This window comes from Oncorhynchus gorbuscha, linkage group LG10 (assembly GCF_021184085.1).
Source record: "Oncorhynchus gorbuscha isolate QuinsamMale2020 ecotype Even-year linkage group LG10, OgorEven_v1.0, whole genome shotgun sequence".
Classification (NCBI taxonomy): domain Eukaryota; kingdom Metazoa; phylum Chordata; class Actinopteri; order Salmoniformes; family Salmonidae; genus Oncorhynchus; species Oncorhynchus gorbuscha.
Window position 1 is genome coordinate 67,962,766 of NC_060182.1, and position 15,674 is coordinate 67,978,439.

The following is a 15,674-nucleotide window of genomic DNA, read 5'->3' on the forward strand; positions in this document are numbered from 1 at the left end:
GAGTAGTGAAGATAAACAATGCGCTGTACCAATAAACTCCTTGCGCATCTTATCTCTCTGTTGCAGGTCATCTGTCCCAAAGATGATGGCGTTGATGACACTGAGGAGGGTGACCATGTAGGGCACGTTGTCTGTGGCCTGCAGCTCGTTCATGATCACACTGAAGCGATACTGCTGGGTCTTCACACCCTGGGAGCCAAAGTAACGCATGAGTCATTCTGTATGTCATTCACTCCTGCTGTGTGAGGACAGCTTCTATCCCCATAATGCTTTAATATTGATCAGTGAGTAACGTTTATCAAAGTATTGACAACTACGGACATTGCTAGAAAACCCAAAGCGGTCACTTCAGCATTTCAACACATGTACACTCGAGGGCATTACTAGGTGCATATGGTTGTTTCAGTAATGTCTGGGTTGATTAAAAATGACTTTAATTTGCCTATTTAATGAGATTCCTTTGAACTGAAATAGCATGTTACAAAAAACCCGTCATATCTGATTTCAGTACATTTTCATCAAAAGCACACAGATTGTTATTTATAATTTTCCTCTAGCATTGTTAATTTTCTCTCATGATCCTTCCTAAATCAGAACTTGGCCACTTATTCTGTAGGTGCATGGTATATAGCCTCTGTCAATCAGTGACAGCTTGTCTGGCTGTATGACACTTGCCTTGTAGTGGTCCAAGGCATCCATGGCCAGACGGTACCCATCAGAGGAGTACATGCTCAGGGCAGAAAGCAGCTCAAACACCTGCTTCTTCACCATGGTGTTGGACGTGTCCAAGGCTGTGATAAGACAAAGTCACAGACATCAGTCAGTGTACACATGGTCATTGTCCTCATATTCCCTCCTACCTTTATCCTTCTCCCTTGTCTGGTGTCCTCTAGGATGTTATGGCTCATCTTAAGACAATGTAAAGTGAACTTACCTTTACAAAAAAGTGTTTTGTTTGTGATAAGTTTGTCAGTGTGTGGGAAGATGTTGCAATGCACTGTAACCTCCACACAATGTCCCCCTCCATACACTGTGTCTGAAACAATGGCCTATATCTGACCTGAATTCTGTTGCCATGGTACTTCTTTGAAATTCCTAAATCTACTTAGGTATTTTGTGGGGTTGATTTTATATTGGATTACAATTATGTACAACTGAATACTAATTATTAAGTATTATTCTCACACACCTGTAGGCAAAAACAACTCGTTGATGATAGGTCGAAGGAGAATGGCAAGAATCGTGCAAGCTAACAGGTGGACCACAAACAGGCAAATAACGACGCAGTACAACAGTGGTGTGCAGAACGGCATCTCGGAAAACACTATTCTTTTGTCCTTGTTATAGATGGGCTACTACAGCAGACGACCACACCAGGTTCTACTCCTATTAGCTAAAAACTCTTGTGGGCTCGCGATCCCAAACACTGGACAACTGAGGAGTGGAAAAGCATCACTTGGTCCGACGAATCCCAGTTCCTGTTGTGTCATGCTGATGGCAGAGTTAGGATTTGGCGTAAGCAGCATGAGCCTATGGCCCCATCCTGCCTGGTGGCGGTGGTGTAATGGTGTGGGGAATGTTTTCCTTGCACATGTTAGGTCCCTTGATACCAATTAAGCAACGTTTCCATGCCTCAAAGTACCTAATAAACTGGCCACTGAGTGTCTATATATACTGTGTATGTATATAAAAGGCTAATTCGTGGAACCTCTCGTGGAAGGTGTGTGTGTGTGATGCCATAGCTTTAAACACTGTATATCTCCTCAGTCCTAGGTGCTGTCGAACCTTGGGAGAGTTTGCGGATGTAGCCCTCATTCTCCACGATAAAGTTGATCCCAGACGAGGAGTTCATGACGGCCCGGACACAGCTGACACAGGTGAGCTGCAGGAGGGCATCTGCGATGCGGGAGCAGCCCCTCCCAGACAGACTGTCCAGGGCCTCCAGCAGCAGGTCCAGCCCACTCAGCTCCAGGAACTGGACCATCCAGGACTCCTCGCTGCCCTCCAGACGACGCTTCAGCCCAGAGTAGTTGACCACACTGGGCACCTGGAGCATGAGGATGCACAGCTCTGGGTCTGCACTCTCCAGGTTGGCCTCCAGCTGGGTGTCTGAGTCCTGGGAGGAGCCCAGATGGCCCCTCACTGTCGCCCACTTCCTCTTCCCATCCGACTTCACTGACATGGCGATGGAAAGGGTCTGTGGAGGGAAGTTAAGGTAGTTTAATTAATGAATTGACATGGTGATGGGCAGAGGGTTTGTGGAGGGAAGGGAACGAGGTTCAATTCAGTGTCGTGGTGAGACTTTTGGTTTGCTGGACTGCAGTTTTGTTTGATAGAGTCTAATGTAAACATACATCTGTTTTCTATAAAGTGCTGAAAGTGGTGGAGAGTTCAATATATTTTGATGGTCAAAATGTTATTGGGATGTTTTTTTTGCAAACAAACCATATACTATTTGACCTGCAGATGGGCCTTTGCATAAATATATCCTGGCTAAAGGATTCATGCCTTTATCACAACATAGCACATTCATAGGAAATGACAGCTCTGCACATTGGGGGACAAGTGAAAGATATGTCAGCAGTCCTGTCATTACTAGTCCTGCCAAACATTCAAACATAATCCTGTAGTAAAAGGGAAGGGACTCGCTGTCAGCTAATCAACATCAAACACAAAGACAGGCACATGACGCTCAGTGTATCTTTATGGGAGATATATTATATTCTGTGTATATACTTTATTTTCAATTACATCCAACTGTGAACAAGATTTTGAGTAGAGTTGCAAAGGGAGGGTATATTACTGGAGACTTGAGAAGTTTACCAGTAAACCACCAGCATTTTTGGTATCTTTTTGGTATCTTTGTATGTGATCTATCTGTAAGACATCTGGCGGCCCTATTGGGATTATTACAGGTGTCTGTAATTATCTCTGGCCCTTTGTTGGGACTCATCATGTGTAAAATATATTAAATTAAAATAAAAAATGGAATGACAAAGCTGTAAAACATGATCCCAAATATAAACCCTCACCTTAGTGAATACCATTGGTGTTTAATGTGAAGGTTTCAGAATTTTACTATGTCAATATGTATTTGTTGTAAATGTTTTGGCATCAAACTGGTGGGGGCTGAGAAAAAAAGTAAATAGTTGGAAGAGTTGCAGAGTTCATTGAAAATTATACCATTGTTGATTAGAAGCTTTGATCATTAATTTGTCTATTTTCTCTTGAACCATATGGTCTATCTACTAGAAACTCGTGGACAATATGGACACAGATATAAAAAATGAATACCATATTAAAAGGGTTTCAAGTATAAATGACCAAAGTTACGATAGATTTAGCTTTAGCAAATTACCAGTAGCTTTGCAAACCTAGTTTTGAGTAATATGCTGCAAAACAAAAGTATCATTGTGAAGCGAGGCAGCAGCGCCTCTTCAACCTCTGGAGGCTGAAGAAATTTGTCTTGTCACCAAAAGCACTCACAAACTTCTACAGATGCACAATCGAGAGCATCCTGGCGGGCTGTATCACCGCCTGGTACGGCAACTGCTCCGCCCACAACCGTAAGGCTCTCCAGAGGGTAATGAGGTCTGCACAACGCATCACCGGGGGCAAACTACCTGCCCTCCAGGACACCTACACCACCCGATGTTACAGGAAGGCCATAAAGATCATCAAGGACATCAACCACCCGAGCCACTGCCTGTTCACCCCGCTATCATCCAGAAGGCGAGGTCAGTATAGGTGCATCAAAGCTGGGACCGAGAGACTGAAAAACAGCTTCTATCTCAAGGCCATCAGACTGTTAAACAGCCACCACTAACATTGAGTGGCTGCTGCCAACATACTGACACTGACACTGACTCAACTCCAGCCACTTTAATAATGGGAATTGATGGGAAATGATGTAAATATATCACTAGCCACTTTAAACAATGCTACCTTATATAATGTTACATACCCTACATTATTCATCTCATATGCATACGTATATACTGTACTCTATATCATCTACTGCATCCTTATGTAATACATGTATCACTAGCCACTTTAACTATGCCACTTTGTTTACATACTCATCTCATATGTATATACTGTACTCGATACCATCTACTGTATCTTGCCTATGCTGCTCTGTACCATCACTCATTCATATATCTTTATGTACTTAATCTTTATCCCCTTACACTGTGTATAAGACAGTAGTTTTGGAATTGTTAGTTAGATTACTTGTTGGTTATTACTGCATTGTCGGAACTAGAAGCACAAGCATTTCGCTACACTCGCATTAACATCTGCTAACCATGTGTATGTGACAAATAAAATTGGATTTGATTTGATTTGAATACGGCTCTTTGTATCAACCTGTCCCACCCTCACCTACGCACAACATCCCCTGCAAGCTCCCACACTCACTCAGAAATAACAGGGTAGGGAATGGGAAAAATATATAAATAATTCATCTATAATCGCAGACATCTGATCTAATGAATAACTGTAGGGGTATAATTCTCCTCCCAAAATGAGTTACTTATTTCAAAAACATTAGTTATTTCACACTTGGCAAGACTGCAGCTCTGCACACACTGCAGTACTATGGATGGTTCTAAGCCCCCGTCTGCTTCTCTCTATATCTACACAACACATGGCTTAGCTCAGGAATCCGGGCTATTTCAGTGATGTTTCTGTGTGGTGTTTTATGTAAAAGTCTCTCATGAAACTCACTGAGCAGAATGTCAAGTGAGTCAAAACTGGGTCCTGATGACAAGACTCCACCACAGTGGGAATTTACATGGAACTAAAGTCAACTCTAAAATGTAGCAAACTGTAAACTCCTACAACTTTCCATTCAGTTCTCAAGTTCCCGATAATTCAACAGGCCGAAAAAGGAGCTGCCCGTTTCCAGACACATTTGGCAAATAATTTGTCGGCTTCAACTTTGGCGGGGCTGATTCTCTCGGACTTGGACTGCCAGTACAGAGCAAGCCAGGAAGACAATTTCCTTTCACAATAGGCTTTCTCATCCCCCATAAAAGAGCTCTGTTCAATAGCTACAGAATGGGAGGAATATCTCCTGCTTCACTGGTTGCTTTCAGACGACTAATGGGTTTTATACTCAACAAGCATCTGAACACATTCTAACAAGGATTTACAATCTATTCATCTGCACAGAGTGATGTACTGTAGGGTCACTGGGGAATAGAACATTTTAGTCCAGGTGAATTTCACCACATTAGTCATGGACACAGTCATGGACACAGGGGAAGTACATTTGAAATGCATTAACATTAACATTATGTCACGCCCTGGTCGAAGTATTTTGTGTTTATCTTTATGTATTGGGTCAGGCCAGGGTGTGGCATGGGGTTTTTGTATTGTGGTGTGTTTTGTCTTGGGGTTTTGGTATATAGTGGGATTGTAGCTAGTGGGGTGATCTAGCAGAGTCTATGGCTGTCTGGAGTGGTTCTCAATCAGAGTCAGGTGTTTATCGTTGTCTCTGATTGGGAACCATATTTAGGCAGCCATATTCCTTGGTTGTTTTGTGGGTGATTGTCCTTAGTGTCCTTGTAACTGGCTAGTGTTAGTTTGACAAGTATAGGTTGTTTCGGTTTTCGTTACGTTTATTGTTTTGTAGTGTTTGTGTTATTTCGTGTTTACGTTTGTTTGATTAAACATGGATCGCAATCTACACGCTGCATTTTGGTCCGACTCTCCTTCACCACACCTAGAAAACCGTTACACATTAGGTAGCAGGACAGTCAGCAGGACTTTCCAACATGGGTCAGGCGCTTTTCAGTAGGAACTAACAAGGGGACGACTTTCCTGAGACAGGAAACACAAGACAAACATGGTGCCACAACAATGTTAATTTTTAAAATGTAATTTCTCACACAATTCTGACCTCAGTTATATAGAGAGAGAGAGCATCTGTTAATAAACAAACTGCTGGTTCTCAATGCAGGACCAACCGTGGATCATCTGAATAAAAAGGATGACAATTACATTCTTTATTAGCTTGTTGCTTCTGCACATTTTTCTACTTTAACCAATATTAACATGAGCTCAGTGACAGCTCCCACATACCACAACTCACATTGGCTTACTTACTGCATGTCAGGAATACACTCCTCCTGTACTCAAGGGAAGCTGCCTACATTCAAACAAACCAACCCACCAACCCACTGTTCTACCGTAAAAATAGAGTGCTATTATATAAAGAAAGATGATCCGCATTTATTTCCTTGTAAGAACTCAGCCAACATATACAGTGTAGATATGTCTGCATTTGCCATGGAAAGAGTCTCACAATCTATTAGTTTATTAGTACCACCTTGAGAGCAGGGGGATTTTGTGTAAGCCAAACAGAAGAGAGTAAATAAACAGTAACATGTACCGGGGCTGGGATAAGAATTGAACCAGATGAAAGCCAGTGTTTATGGAATCTATCTTATTTGTTGTCCTTTAACTGGAATGCCAGACTTGAGAGAGAGAGACCCATGATGCCTCAGAACTGTCTCTGAACAAACATTGTTGCCTGCAGTTTAGCTGACTGTGGTGTTTTTATAATGCAGACTTAAGCCATAAGAAAAGCTTATTTAAAAACAGAGCTCCCTGGAACTCTTGTAAAAATCTTGAATTGTCATTGATAACATCTCACATTCATTTCTAAACATTCAATTAAGCATCTGTAACATATTTGTAACATATTTGTAACATATTTGCCCAAAACAGCCAATGTGTTGGCCATGTCCCTCTCTTCACATCTGGTATTCATTTTCTAGAACTAGTAGCCTGTTATGAATTCCTCGCTTCATTTGCTATCTTCATTGATGTTTCTTCTTTGAAGTGGTTGAATTTAAATCCTGTTGATGTTATTGACTGACAATGTTTTAAGACCTATAAGTTCAGACCTGTGAGTTCACCAGAGCAGATGTCTGACGGAACTATTAGGAATAATTTCTCATGGTCTTGATTCTGGTTTTTATAGTCTCAGATATTTGGCCATGGACTTTAAGACATTATGACCGTGTTGTTATGGCAATGCATTTTGAGGGCTGCAGTATAGCCCAGTGAATACTGTTGCACTCCACAGCTATGAGGGTATGCTGTGAGTCACAAAGCCCTGAGTGGGTTGCTTTTTCTTAGTGGCAATTATACAGAGTGATATTTCAGAGCCCTCTCATCCTGGTTCTAATGATGACTTTGAGCGTGACTTGCCTTGAACAATAAATCCATGTGATGCTCCTGCACTCCTTGTTGCATGAACGGGCCCACAGAGACTGATGTAAAGTATGAAGAAAGTATGTAAATGTCTGCACTCACTACTAATTTACTAAAATGTTTAAAACATATGTATATAATAAGCAGAGCCTAATGTAAATGGAATTTGGGCAGTGTATCCCAACCTTGTTACTATTAAACAGTTCAATGCAAAACACATTTTTTTACTTTATTTAACTAGGCAAGTCAGTTAAGAACAAATTCTTATTTTCAATGACAGCCTAGGAACAGTGGGTTAACTGCCTGTTCAGGGGCAGAACGACGGATTTGAACCTTGTCAGCTCAGGGATTTGAACTTGCAACCTTCTGGGTACTAGTCCAACACTCTAACCACTAGGCTACCCTGCCACCCCAAAATGATGTTATTAGCTGGATGTGAATATTAACAAATGTATTAAATTTGTAATAACTTTCATTTATATTCTATTGGACCACATCTGTCTGTGTTTCTGTTAACAGAGACCAGCTGACTTCACTGATGTAACCTGTCCTGCATCACACACAAGCAGTCCTCCATTCTATGGGAAATACTAAGAGAATGTTTGACCATTTCCAAAAAGATGAATATGCATTATGTCAGGATATTCACTCCTGTTGTAACAATATGTTATGATAAATAGGAGATAATGGGGGATGTGATGCCAATAACCATCTGTTGGATAAATGTTCAATAGGCCTTACAGGTAGTTAATGTTTTGTCAGTAGCCTTAGATTATTCTTTGGAACAGATGTGAAAATATGTTTCTGGTTGATAATCATGTGAAGTAGCCTGCCCTAGTCCGGAGGATTCCAATGTTTTAGGACCGTCTTTATTTTGCGCTCCTGTCCGCGGCTTATAATGGCGAATTCCGATAACTCGTTTAGATTGCCTAATGGAATAATTGTCTTCAGAACACTAATTTCCCTTTCAAGACATCTAAACAGGTCGTTGTCTGAAGTTCTCATAAATAGCCTACCGATGCGCTAAAATACATTTACATTTAAACCGTTTCCAGTTGCGCTGCTTTACCTGAGATTATGTCAGAAATAACCACTTGAAGAATCGCGTCCTCCGATTGTGGCCAGATAACGAACGTCCCTTTCCAGCCTCCACGATCCTTTTTCTTTCGTACTTTACCAGGATACCTCTCTGCAATGTATGTAGTGGAAAATGGATGGGGATGGTTAGGAAGATTTCAGTTTAGACCTGGATCTCCTTGCAGTTTACACATGAGTGTGACGATGTTGCAGGCACAGCTGGATGGCCCCTCCCACGCCCTGAACTCAGCTGGCCCAGCTGGACAGCATGCTTTATTGTGGCATGGGGTTGAGATAGGTAGAAGACAAATGTCCCAACAGGTTGCAATAAAGTAGCCAATATATCATATTCTATTTTGTAGCCTACTATTCTGTTGTATTCTATTTTGTTGTATTCTATTTGCATAGGAATCTTGTCTTTCAAAAGTCTCCATGGGAAAAGGTAATACCAGGCATGCCTATGGTTTCTTATTGGAATGTCACTTAGCTATGCTTACAAAAACGTTATCTGCCTCAGGATTACAGTCTTTTAGCCTGATTACCCTGACCACGTGGTAAACCCAAGCCGGCCAGGCCTAACTTAGTTTGAAGATTAAAGATAATAATTATCTTAAACCAAGGGCCAAACCAGGGTTAATTAGTCTATCCATCATTGCTCCAAAACACAAGGATAACTAGTTCATACACAAACCCTAACATAGAAAATAAAACCTAGAACCCCACATAGAAATAATAACCTAGACTAAAACCCCTAGTCACACCCTGACCTACTTTACCATTGAAAATATAGGCTTTCTATGGTCAGGACGTGACAGTATCATGTCTTCCATGTATGCTGTTACTGTTTTGAGTGTTAATTCATTCATAACTAATACATCTATTAATTGGTTTGAGTAAATTTCTAGTTTATAGAGTAACTCTTTGATTGACTACTTCATCATTTAGAACTGGTAAATGATCAATCGTAGAGTTAATTACACACACATGTGTATGCTTTGCGGACTGGGACCAGAAATCGGCTTTGGCATTTCTAACCCATTTCTTTCCTTGAGGCCCCCATTATTAACCAGATAATGATCAGAAAAAAATAAAACACATGCAAATAAATGTAGACAGTACAAATAAGCCAAAAACGGACCAGTCCATCTTGCATTTGACCGAAATGTTAGATGGCCAGTCTGCCCCTGTCTTTGTGTGGGTGTGTGATTGTTCTCTTCTCAGAAAGCTCTAAATCATTATAGGAACTGAACAGACTGGCATTGTTTACAGGGCCGGACTAACTAATTTGGGGCCCCAGGGCACCTACCTCCAGGGGTACTACCAGCCTCTCAGGGAATGCTGCAATAACGGGCTTTCCATGAAACTGGCTGCATTACCTTCCTCTGTAAGCCACAAGCCCACATCCAGACATCCAGAAGTGAAACCAGAGTTTATTATGCCATAATAACCCATATGAAATGTTCATGAATGTACCCTCTCTTACCTTTGTTTCAAATATTATTATTATTATTTTTTAAACGATGTCCTAATATTACTGTTATATCTAGCGTAGCTGTAGAGAACACACATCTGCACGGTTTCACATTTTACATCAATCTTGTTTAATGACATGTACGCTCATTCTCACAACCAATTAATCCATAAAGCAGCACACTGTCATAAACCATAACAACATACAGTACGATTTACAGCACGTCGTTCCATACATAACAATTACCATATTATAATGGCCAGTCTGGTACAGTTTGCATAAGTAAATAAATATTACACTTTGACACCAAAAAGTTAATATTTGTTAATTATTTACAACATTTTCATATCACAATGATATCCCAAATGGATCACTTTAAAGTCAGCAAAAAGTATTTGAATATGCCACACTTGACCAAATAGATCAACATGCTTGCATATCATTGTAATTCAATACGTATACTTTTAAATCCACAATATCGTGCAAGTTCGATAATAAATTACGTGTAGTGCACTTAAACTACACCTCCCATAATATGTTTTCAGGAAGTGAATGAGTCCGAATTGGACGTTCGAAACGTTCAACCCATACGTGCTACAACAACAAACATATTTAGGACGTTGATTTAACGTTTGTTTTGGTAGCTATTATATTGTACGAAAGAAAGATAACATGACAGGAAAGACAGCGAAAGACCTTTTACAGATGGACCTATATGGTCTACTGGGTATTAAAGACACAGCGACAGCGAAAGAGGTGAGTGATGGCTAGTTAGCAATAAGGAGCTAGCTTGCTAACTAGCTACTTTAGACAACTAAAGTTAACTAGCTAGCTTACAAACTTTGACGCCTTGTGTAACTTAGCAGTAGGTTAGTTAGCTAGTTGCTTTGAAGTTGGTACATAATAACATAGCTAAAGACCTCCTATCTCTGCTCTTCCAAAATGTGCTAGCACAGACGGAAGTGGGTTGTTATACTTAAGCCAGCTAGCTCTGATCCAGTCACCCGACGACAACAACGAGTTGTCTCTGTTGTGTTAGTAGAGGGACGAGCACTTAGCCCTGGACCAGAGCTACCAGCTAGGTTGGTTATGAACAAAGCAAGCTAACGTTAGTTACCTAATATTTTTTTAGGTCAGAATTTGTACATCATGGATAATGTCATTAGAAATATTTTTACCAAGCCTGTAGGTTTTGTGTGTTATAAGTAAAGTATCTCCAAATTGCCACTAAGTGGCGGCATAGTACTGTTCAAAATTCAATGTGTCTCGTGGTCCTATGACAGTTTTATTAAGATAACACAGAGCCAGCCATTTCTGTAGATGTGGGTTGTATCTGAAGGAAGCATGCAGATGAAGTGCAACACCTCCTGGAACAGATGTCTTCTGAAATTATAAATCAGACTCATAAGCCAATGCATCACGTTGCCTCCTTGTCTAGTACTATAAGAAGGTCCTGTTTGATTCACCCAAGGGATACCAACAAGTACCGGCTGAGCCAGCATTTGGATAAGTTCAAGAAACAAATTATCTTCCTCAATATCTCTTATTGTTTGCCAATCAGAAAGTGTACTGCAGTCTGCATGTTAAACAAGTATCATGTTTGATTGCTTGCTCAAACAAAAGGCTGCTCCACCTAATTGAAACATAGTCTGAATGACATTATGTGCAGACATGGGTATTTGGTTTGCTCTGGTAAGATTCCCCTTCCCTTGTCCTATTTTCCCTGCCCATGCTCCATGGGTGACAGGCCTGCTACATGTGTGTCCCCAAATCCAGTCATTTTCACGACCACCTCCGTGCTACATTTTCAGCTCCTAAAATCTGCAGGCCAGAAGGAAATTAACATTGCTGCCAAATTGTGGGAAGAATTCAATTTCTTAATTGGATTTCAAAGTCTCATCCACCCCAGAGGAGCATTTTAGGGAAGTTAGTGGTTGTGGCTTGGCCAGAAAGAGTCCCTGAAATGGGGAGCTGAGTTTTGTGAGGTTTGCTGATGGTCAGGAAAGATAGTGAGCAGTAGTGCATACACCAGTGTGTGTGTGTGGGGACTGGTAGAATTTGTGGAACCAGGTGGTGCAATCTACAATGTCAGATGTCACAGTTGTTTTCTCTCACTGTTACACCAGGAGGACTGCTGTTTTATCATTGAGAGAGGAAATACTCTTTCAAGATCATGTTAATGTGGACTTAGCAACAGCTTGTAAACCATTCCCTGATGAATCTCGGCTTCCTGTTACTCCTCCTGGTATGAATTACCTCTGTCGTTATCTCTGGTTTTGAAATTCCTCTCATTTTGGATTCCAGATATTTTAGTTAGGGAGATGGTGGCTTGGAACCTGTGGTTCATGCACATCACTGAGTGAATCATTATCTGGAGTTATTTTTGCCACGGAGTTCTCCTGTAGCTGACAGTTAAACAGACCAGTTATCACTTTTCAGCCACATGCTCCTGCATATCAGCAGGGATAAAGAAGTGGCTGTTTTACAGAGGAAGGGAATAGACCGAACACAGTTTAGGCACCAAAAAATTCAATAAGATTCAGCAATGTGGCTGCCTGGTGCTATTTATTTTGGCTAATAAAGCAGAATATAGCCTACCTATAGTGTGATTGTTTAAGACAGATAGATTGTGTCTCCATATATCTGAGTTATGTGCAGACATTATTCACCAGCAGATGTCTTTATGGACTTTATCATGACAGCGCAGCGTTTACACGTGGAGCTCCTTCATCTCCTTCTCATTGCTCTTCGTTTCTGGCTCCCTGACTGTAGTAATGTTAGGCCTCAGTGCCTAAAACAGCTCATGGTACTGTAGCTTAGCTAGCTGTGGGACTGAATAGAGTGACCCCCTGCCAGGCTGGCTGCGTTTCACTGTGCATCCTACCGTTGCACTCTGCTGCCTGCCTGCATCCATTCAGAATACACTTTCCTCGGGTAGGTGAGTAACTCAGCTGGCCCTTGGCAGGCCCCAATCATGATAATTGTATCACTGTCCCAAACAAATGTTCCTGTCAGGCGAGTTATGCTCAGCTCAGGGCACATTTTTGGAAGCTGAACCGCAATTACATCTTAGTAGACACACACACACACACACACGTTCTGCTTTATACCTCCGACCTCTGTACATATTTTATAATTTCATTTTCTTTCTCCCCCTGCACCACTCCCTTCTTCTTTCACTCCGTCTCTCCTTTTCTCTCTCTCTTTCTTCCTTGCATGTGTTTTCTCCAGCGGATAATTTTCTAATAATGCCAGATCAGTGTAATTTAGGAGGACGGCCCAGTTACAGAGCAGGTAGTTAATCAGCCACCCATGTGGGTCCTGCTGTGGCTGTGTTGGGGCCAGTTGTCAGCTGTAATAGGTACTACAGACGGGTAATGAGTACAAGATGTGGGCATGCAGTAAAGACTGTGGCAGGCAGCGGGTGGCAGAGAGAGCTTGATTTCACCAGGCACCAACCATTAGGCTACTGTTTGCCTGCTGGTATTGTAAGTAAGTAGCCCACTGCTAAGGAGGGAGGGATGGGCTTGATTATCAAATCAAATTCAAATTTATGTCACATGCCCGAATACGACAGGTGTAGATGTTACTGTGAAGTGCTTGCTTACGAGCCCTTCCTAACGATGCAGTCGAAAAATAGTCACACAAAAATGGCGTTATATACAGGGAATACCAGTACCAGATCAATGTACAGAGGTACAAGGTATTTGAGGTAGATATGTGCATGAAGGCAGGGTAAAGTAACTAGGCAGGAGTATATGAGTTTAAAAGTGTGTGTCTGTGTGTGTGTGTGTGTGCGTGCGTATGCAGTGTTTGTGAATGTGTTTGGGTTCTGTGTGAGAGTGTCAGTGTAGTGAGTGTTTATATAGTCATGTATAGTGTTGTGAGTGTGCATGGAGTCAGTGCAAGATAGGGTCAGTGCAGATTGTCCGGATAACCATTTAATTAAAACATTTCCACGTAAAATGACCCATGAGCACCAACATGAAGTTCATAGGAGCCTGTTAAATTGGGTGTCAAATGAAAGATAAGAGAACCATTAGCCATCCTAAAAATAAGGAATAGACAAAGGATTTGATTTCTGGTCAAACAGATGGGAAAAGGGGTCTTATAATACTTTTTCTGCTAATTGTTTTCTATCAAATCAAATCCAATTTTATTTGTCACATACACAAGGTTAGCAGATGTTAATGCGAGTGTAGCGAAATGCTTGTGCTTCTAGTTCCGACAATGCAGTAATAACCAACAAGTAATCTAACTAACAATTCCAAAACTACTGTCGCATACACAGTGTAAGGGGATAAAGAATATGTACATAAAGATATATGAATGAGTGATGGTACAGAGCAGCATAGGCAAGATACAGTAGATGGTATCGAGTACAGTATATACATATGAGATGAGTATGTAAACAAAGTGGCATAGTTAAAGTGGCTAGTGATACATGTATTACGTAAGGATGCAGTAGATGATATAGAGTACAGTATATACGTATACATATGAGATGAATAATGTAGGGTATGTAAACATTATATTAGGTAGCATTGTTTAAAGTGGCTAGTGATATATTTTACATAATTTCCCATCAATTCCCATTATTAAAGTGGCTGGAGTTGAGTCAGTGTGTTGGCAGCAGCCACTCAATGTTAGTGGTGGCTGTTTAACAGTCTGATGGCCTTGAGATAGAAGCTGTTTTTCAGTCTCTCGGTCCCAGCTTTGATGCACCTGTACTGACCTCGCCTTCTGGATGATAGCGGGGTGAACAGGCAGTGGCTCGGGTGGTTGTTGTCCTTGATGATCTTTATGGCCTTCCTGTAACATCGGGTGGTGTAGGTGTCCTGGAGGGCAGGTAATTTGCCCCCGGTGATGCGTTGTGCAGACCTCATTACCCTCTGGAGAGCCTTACGGTTGTGGGCGGAGCAGTTGCCGTACCAGGCGGTGATACAGCCCGCCAGGATGCTCTCGATTGTGCATCTGTAGAAGTTTGTGAGTGCTTTTGGTGACAAGCCAAATTTCTTCAGCCTCCTGAGGTTGAAGAGGCGCTGCTGCGCCTTCTTCACGATGCTGTCTGTGTGAGTGGACCAATTCAGTTTGTCTGTGATGTGTATGCCGAGGAACTTAACTTACTACCCTCTCCACTACTGTTCCATCGATGTGGATAGGGGGGTGTTCCCTCTGCTGTTTCCTGAAGTCCACAATCATCTCCTTAGTTTTGTTGACGTTGAGTGTGAGGTTATTTTCCTGACACCACACTCCGAGGGCCCTTACCTCCTCCCTGTAGGCCGTCTTGTCGTTGTTGGTAATCAAGCCTACCACTGTTGTGTCGTCCGCAAACTTGATGATTGAGTTGGAGTCGTGCGTGGCCACGCAGTCGTGGGTGAACAGGGAGTACAGGAGAGGGCTCAGAACGCACCCTTGTGGGGCCCCAGTGTTGAGGATCAGCGGGGTGGAGATGTTGTTGCCTACCCTCACCACCTGGGGGCGGCCCGTCAGGAAGTCCAGTACCCAGTTGCACAGGGCGGGGTCGAGACCCAGGGTCTCGAGCTTGATGACGAGCTTGGAGGGTACTATGGTGTTGAATGCCGAGCTGTAGTCGATGAACAGCATTCTCACATAGGTATTCCTCTTGTCCAGATGGGTTAGGGCAGTGTGCAGTGTGGTTGAGATTGCATCGTCTGTGGACCTATTTGGGCGGTAAGCAAATTGGAGTGGGTCTAGGGTGTCAGGTAGGGTGGAGGTGATATGGTCCTTGACTAGTCTCTCAAAGCACTCATGATGATGGAAGTGGGTGGCATCTATAAGTCTAAATATTGCTATTACATTGCACAACCTTCAATGTTATGTCATAATTATGTAAAATTCTGGCACATTAGTTCGCAACGAGCCAGGTAGCCCAAACTGT

At 42.0% G+C, this 15,674-nt stretch overlaps 2 protein-coding genes and 1 long non-coding RNA gene across 6 annotated transcripts in view; 2 read left to right on the forward strand and 1 right to left on the reverse strand.

Moving 5' to 3' along the window:
• LOC124046417 overlaps positions 1–3,416 on the forward strand; it is a 24,210-nt gene extending 20,794 nt beyond the window's left edge. The window contains exons 3-4 of the long non-coding RNA XR_006841012.1: positions 67–220; positions 1,768–3,416. This is a non-coding gene — a long non-coding RNA (uncharacterized LOC124046417). The remainder of the gene's footprint in view (positions 1–66; positions 221–1,767) is intronic.
• The window catches only part of LOC124046415 (inverted formin-2-like), a 22,142-nt gene extending 13,614 nt beyond the window's left edge, over positions 1–8,528 (reverse strand). For all 4 annotated transcript variants that reach the window (XM_046366762.1, XM_046366761.1, XM_046366763.1 and 1 more), the window contains exons 1-4: positions 8,294–8,528; positions 1,786–2,197; positions 676–791; positions 30–189 (exon numbers count right to left, since the gene is read on the reverse strand). In XM_046366762.1, coding sequence (XP_046222718.1) covers positions 30–189; positions 676–791; positions 1,786–2,182 — 673 coding nt within the window. In that variant the 5' untranslated portion in view covers positions 2,183–2,197; positions 8,294–8,528. The remainder of the gene's footprint in view (positions 1–29; positions 190–675; positions 792–1,785; positions 2,198–8,293) is intronic.
• A 1,779-nt stretch (positions 8,529–10,307) lies between these two features.
• Positions 10,308–15,674, forward strand: part of LOC124046418 (dnaJ homolog subfamily C member 17-like) — a 49,936-nt gene continuing 44,569 nt past the window's right edge. Inside the window, exon 1 of the mRNA XM_046366766.1 lies at positions 10,308–10,528. Coding sequence (XP_046222722.1) covers positions 10,445–10,528 — 84 coding nt within the window. The 5' untranslated portion in view covers positions 10,308–10,444. The remainder of the gene's footprint in view (positions 10,529–15,674) is intronic.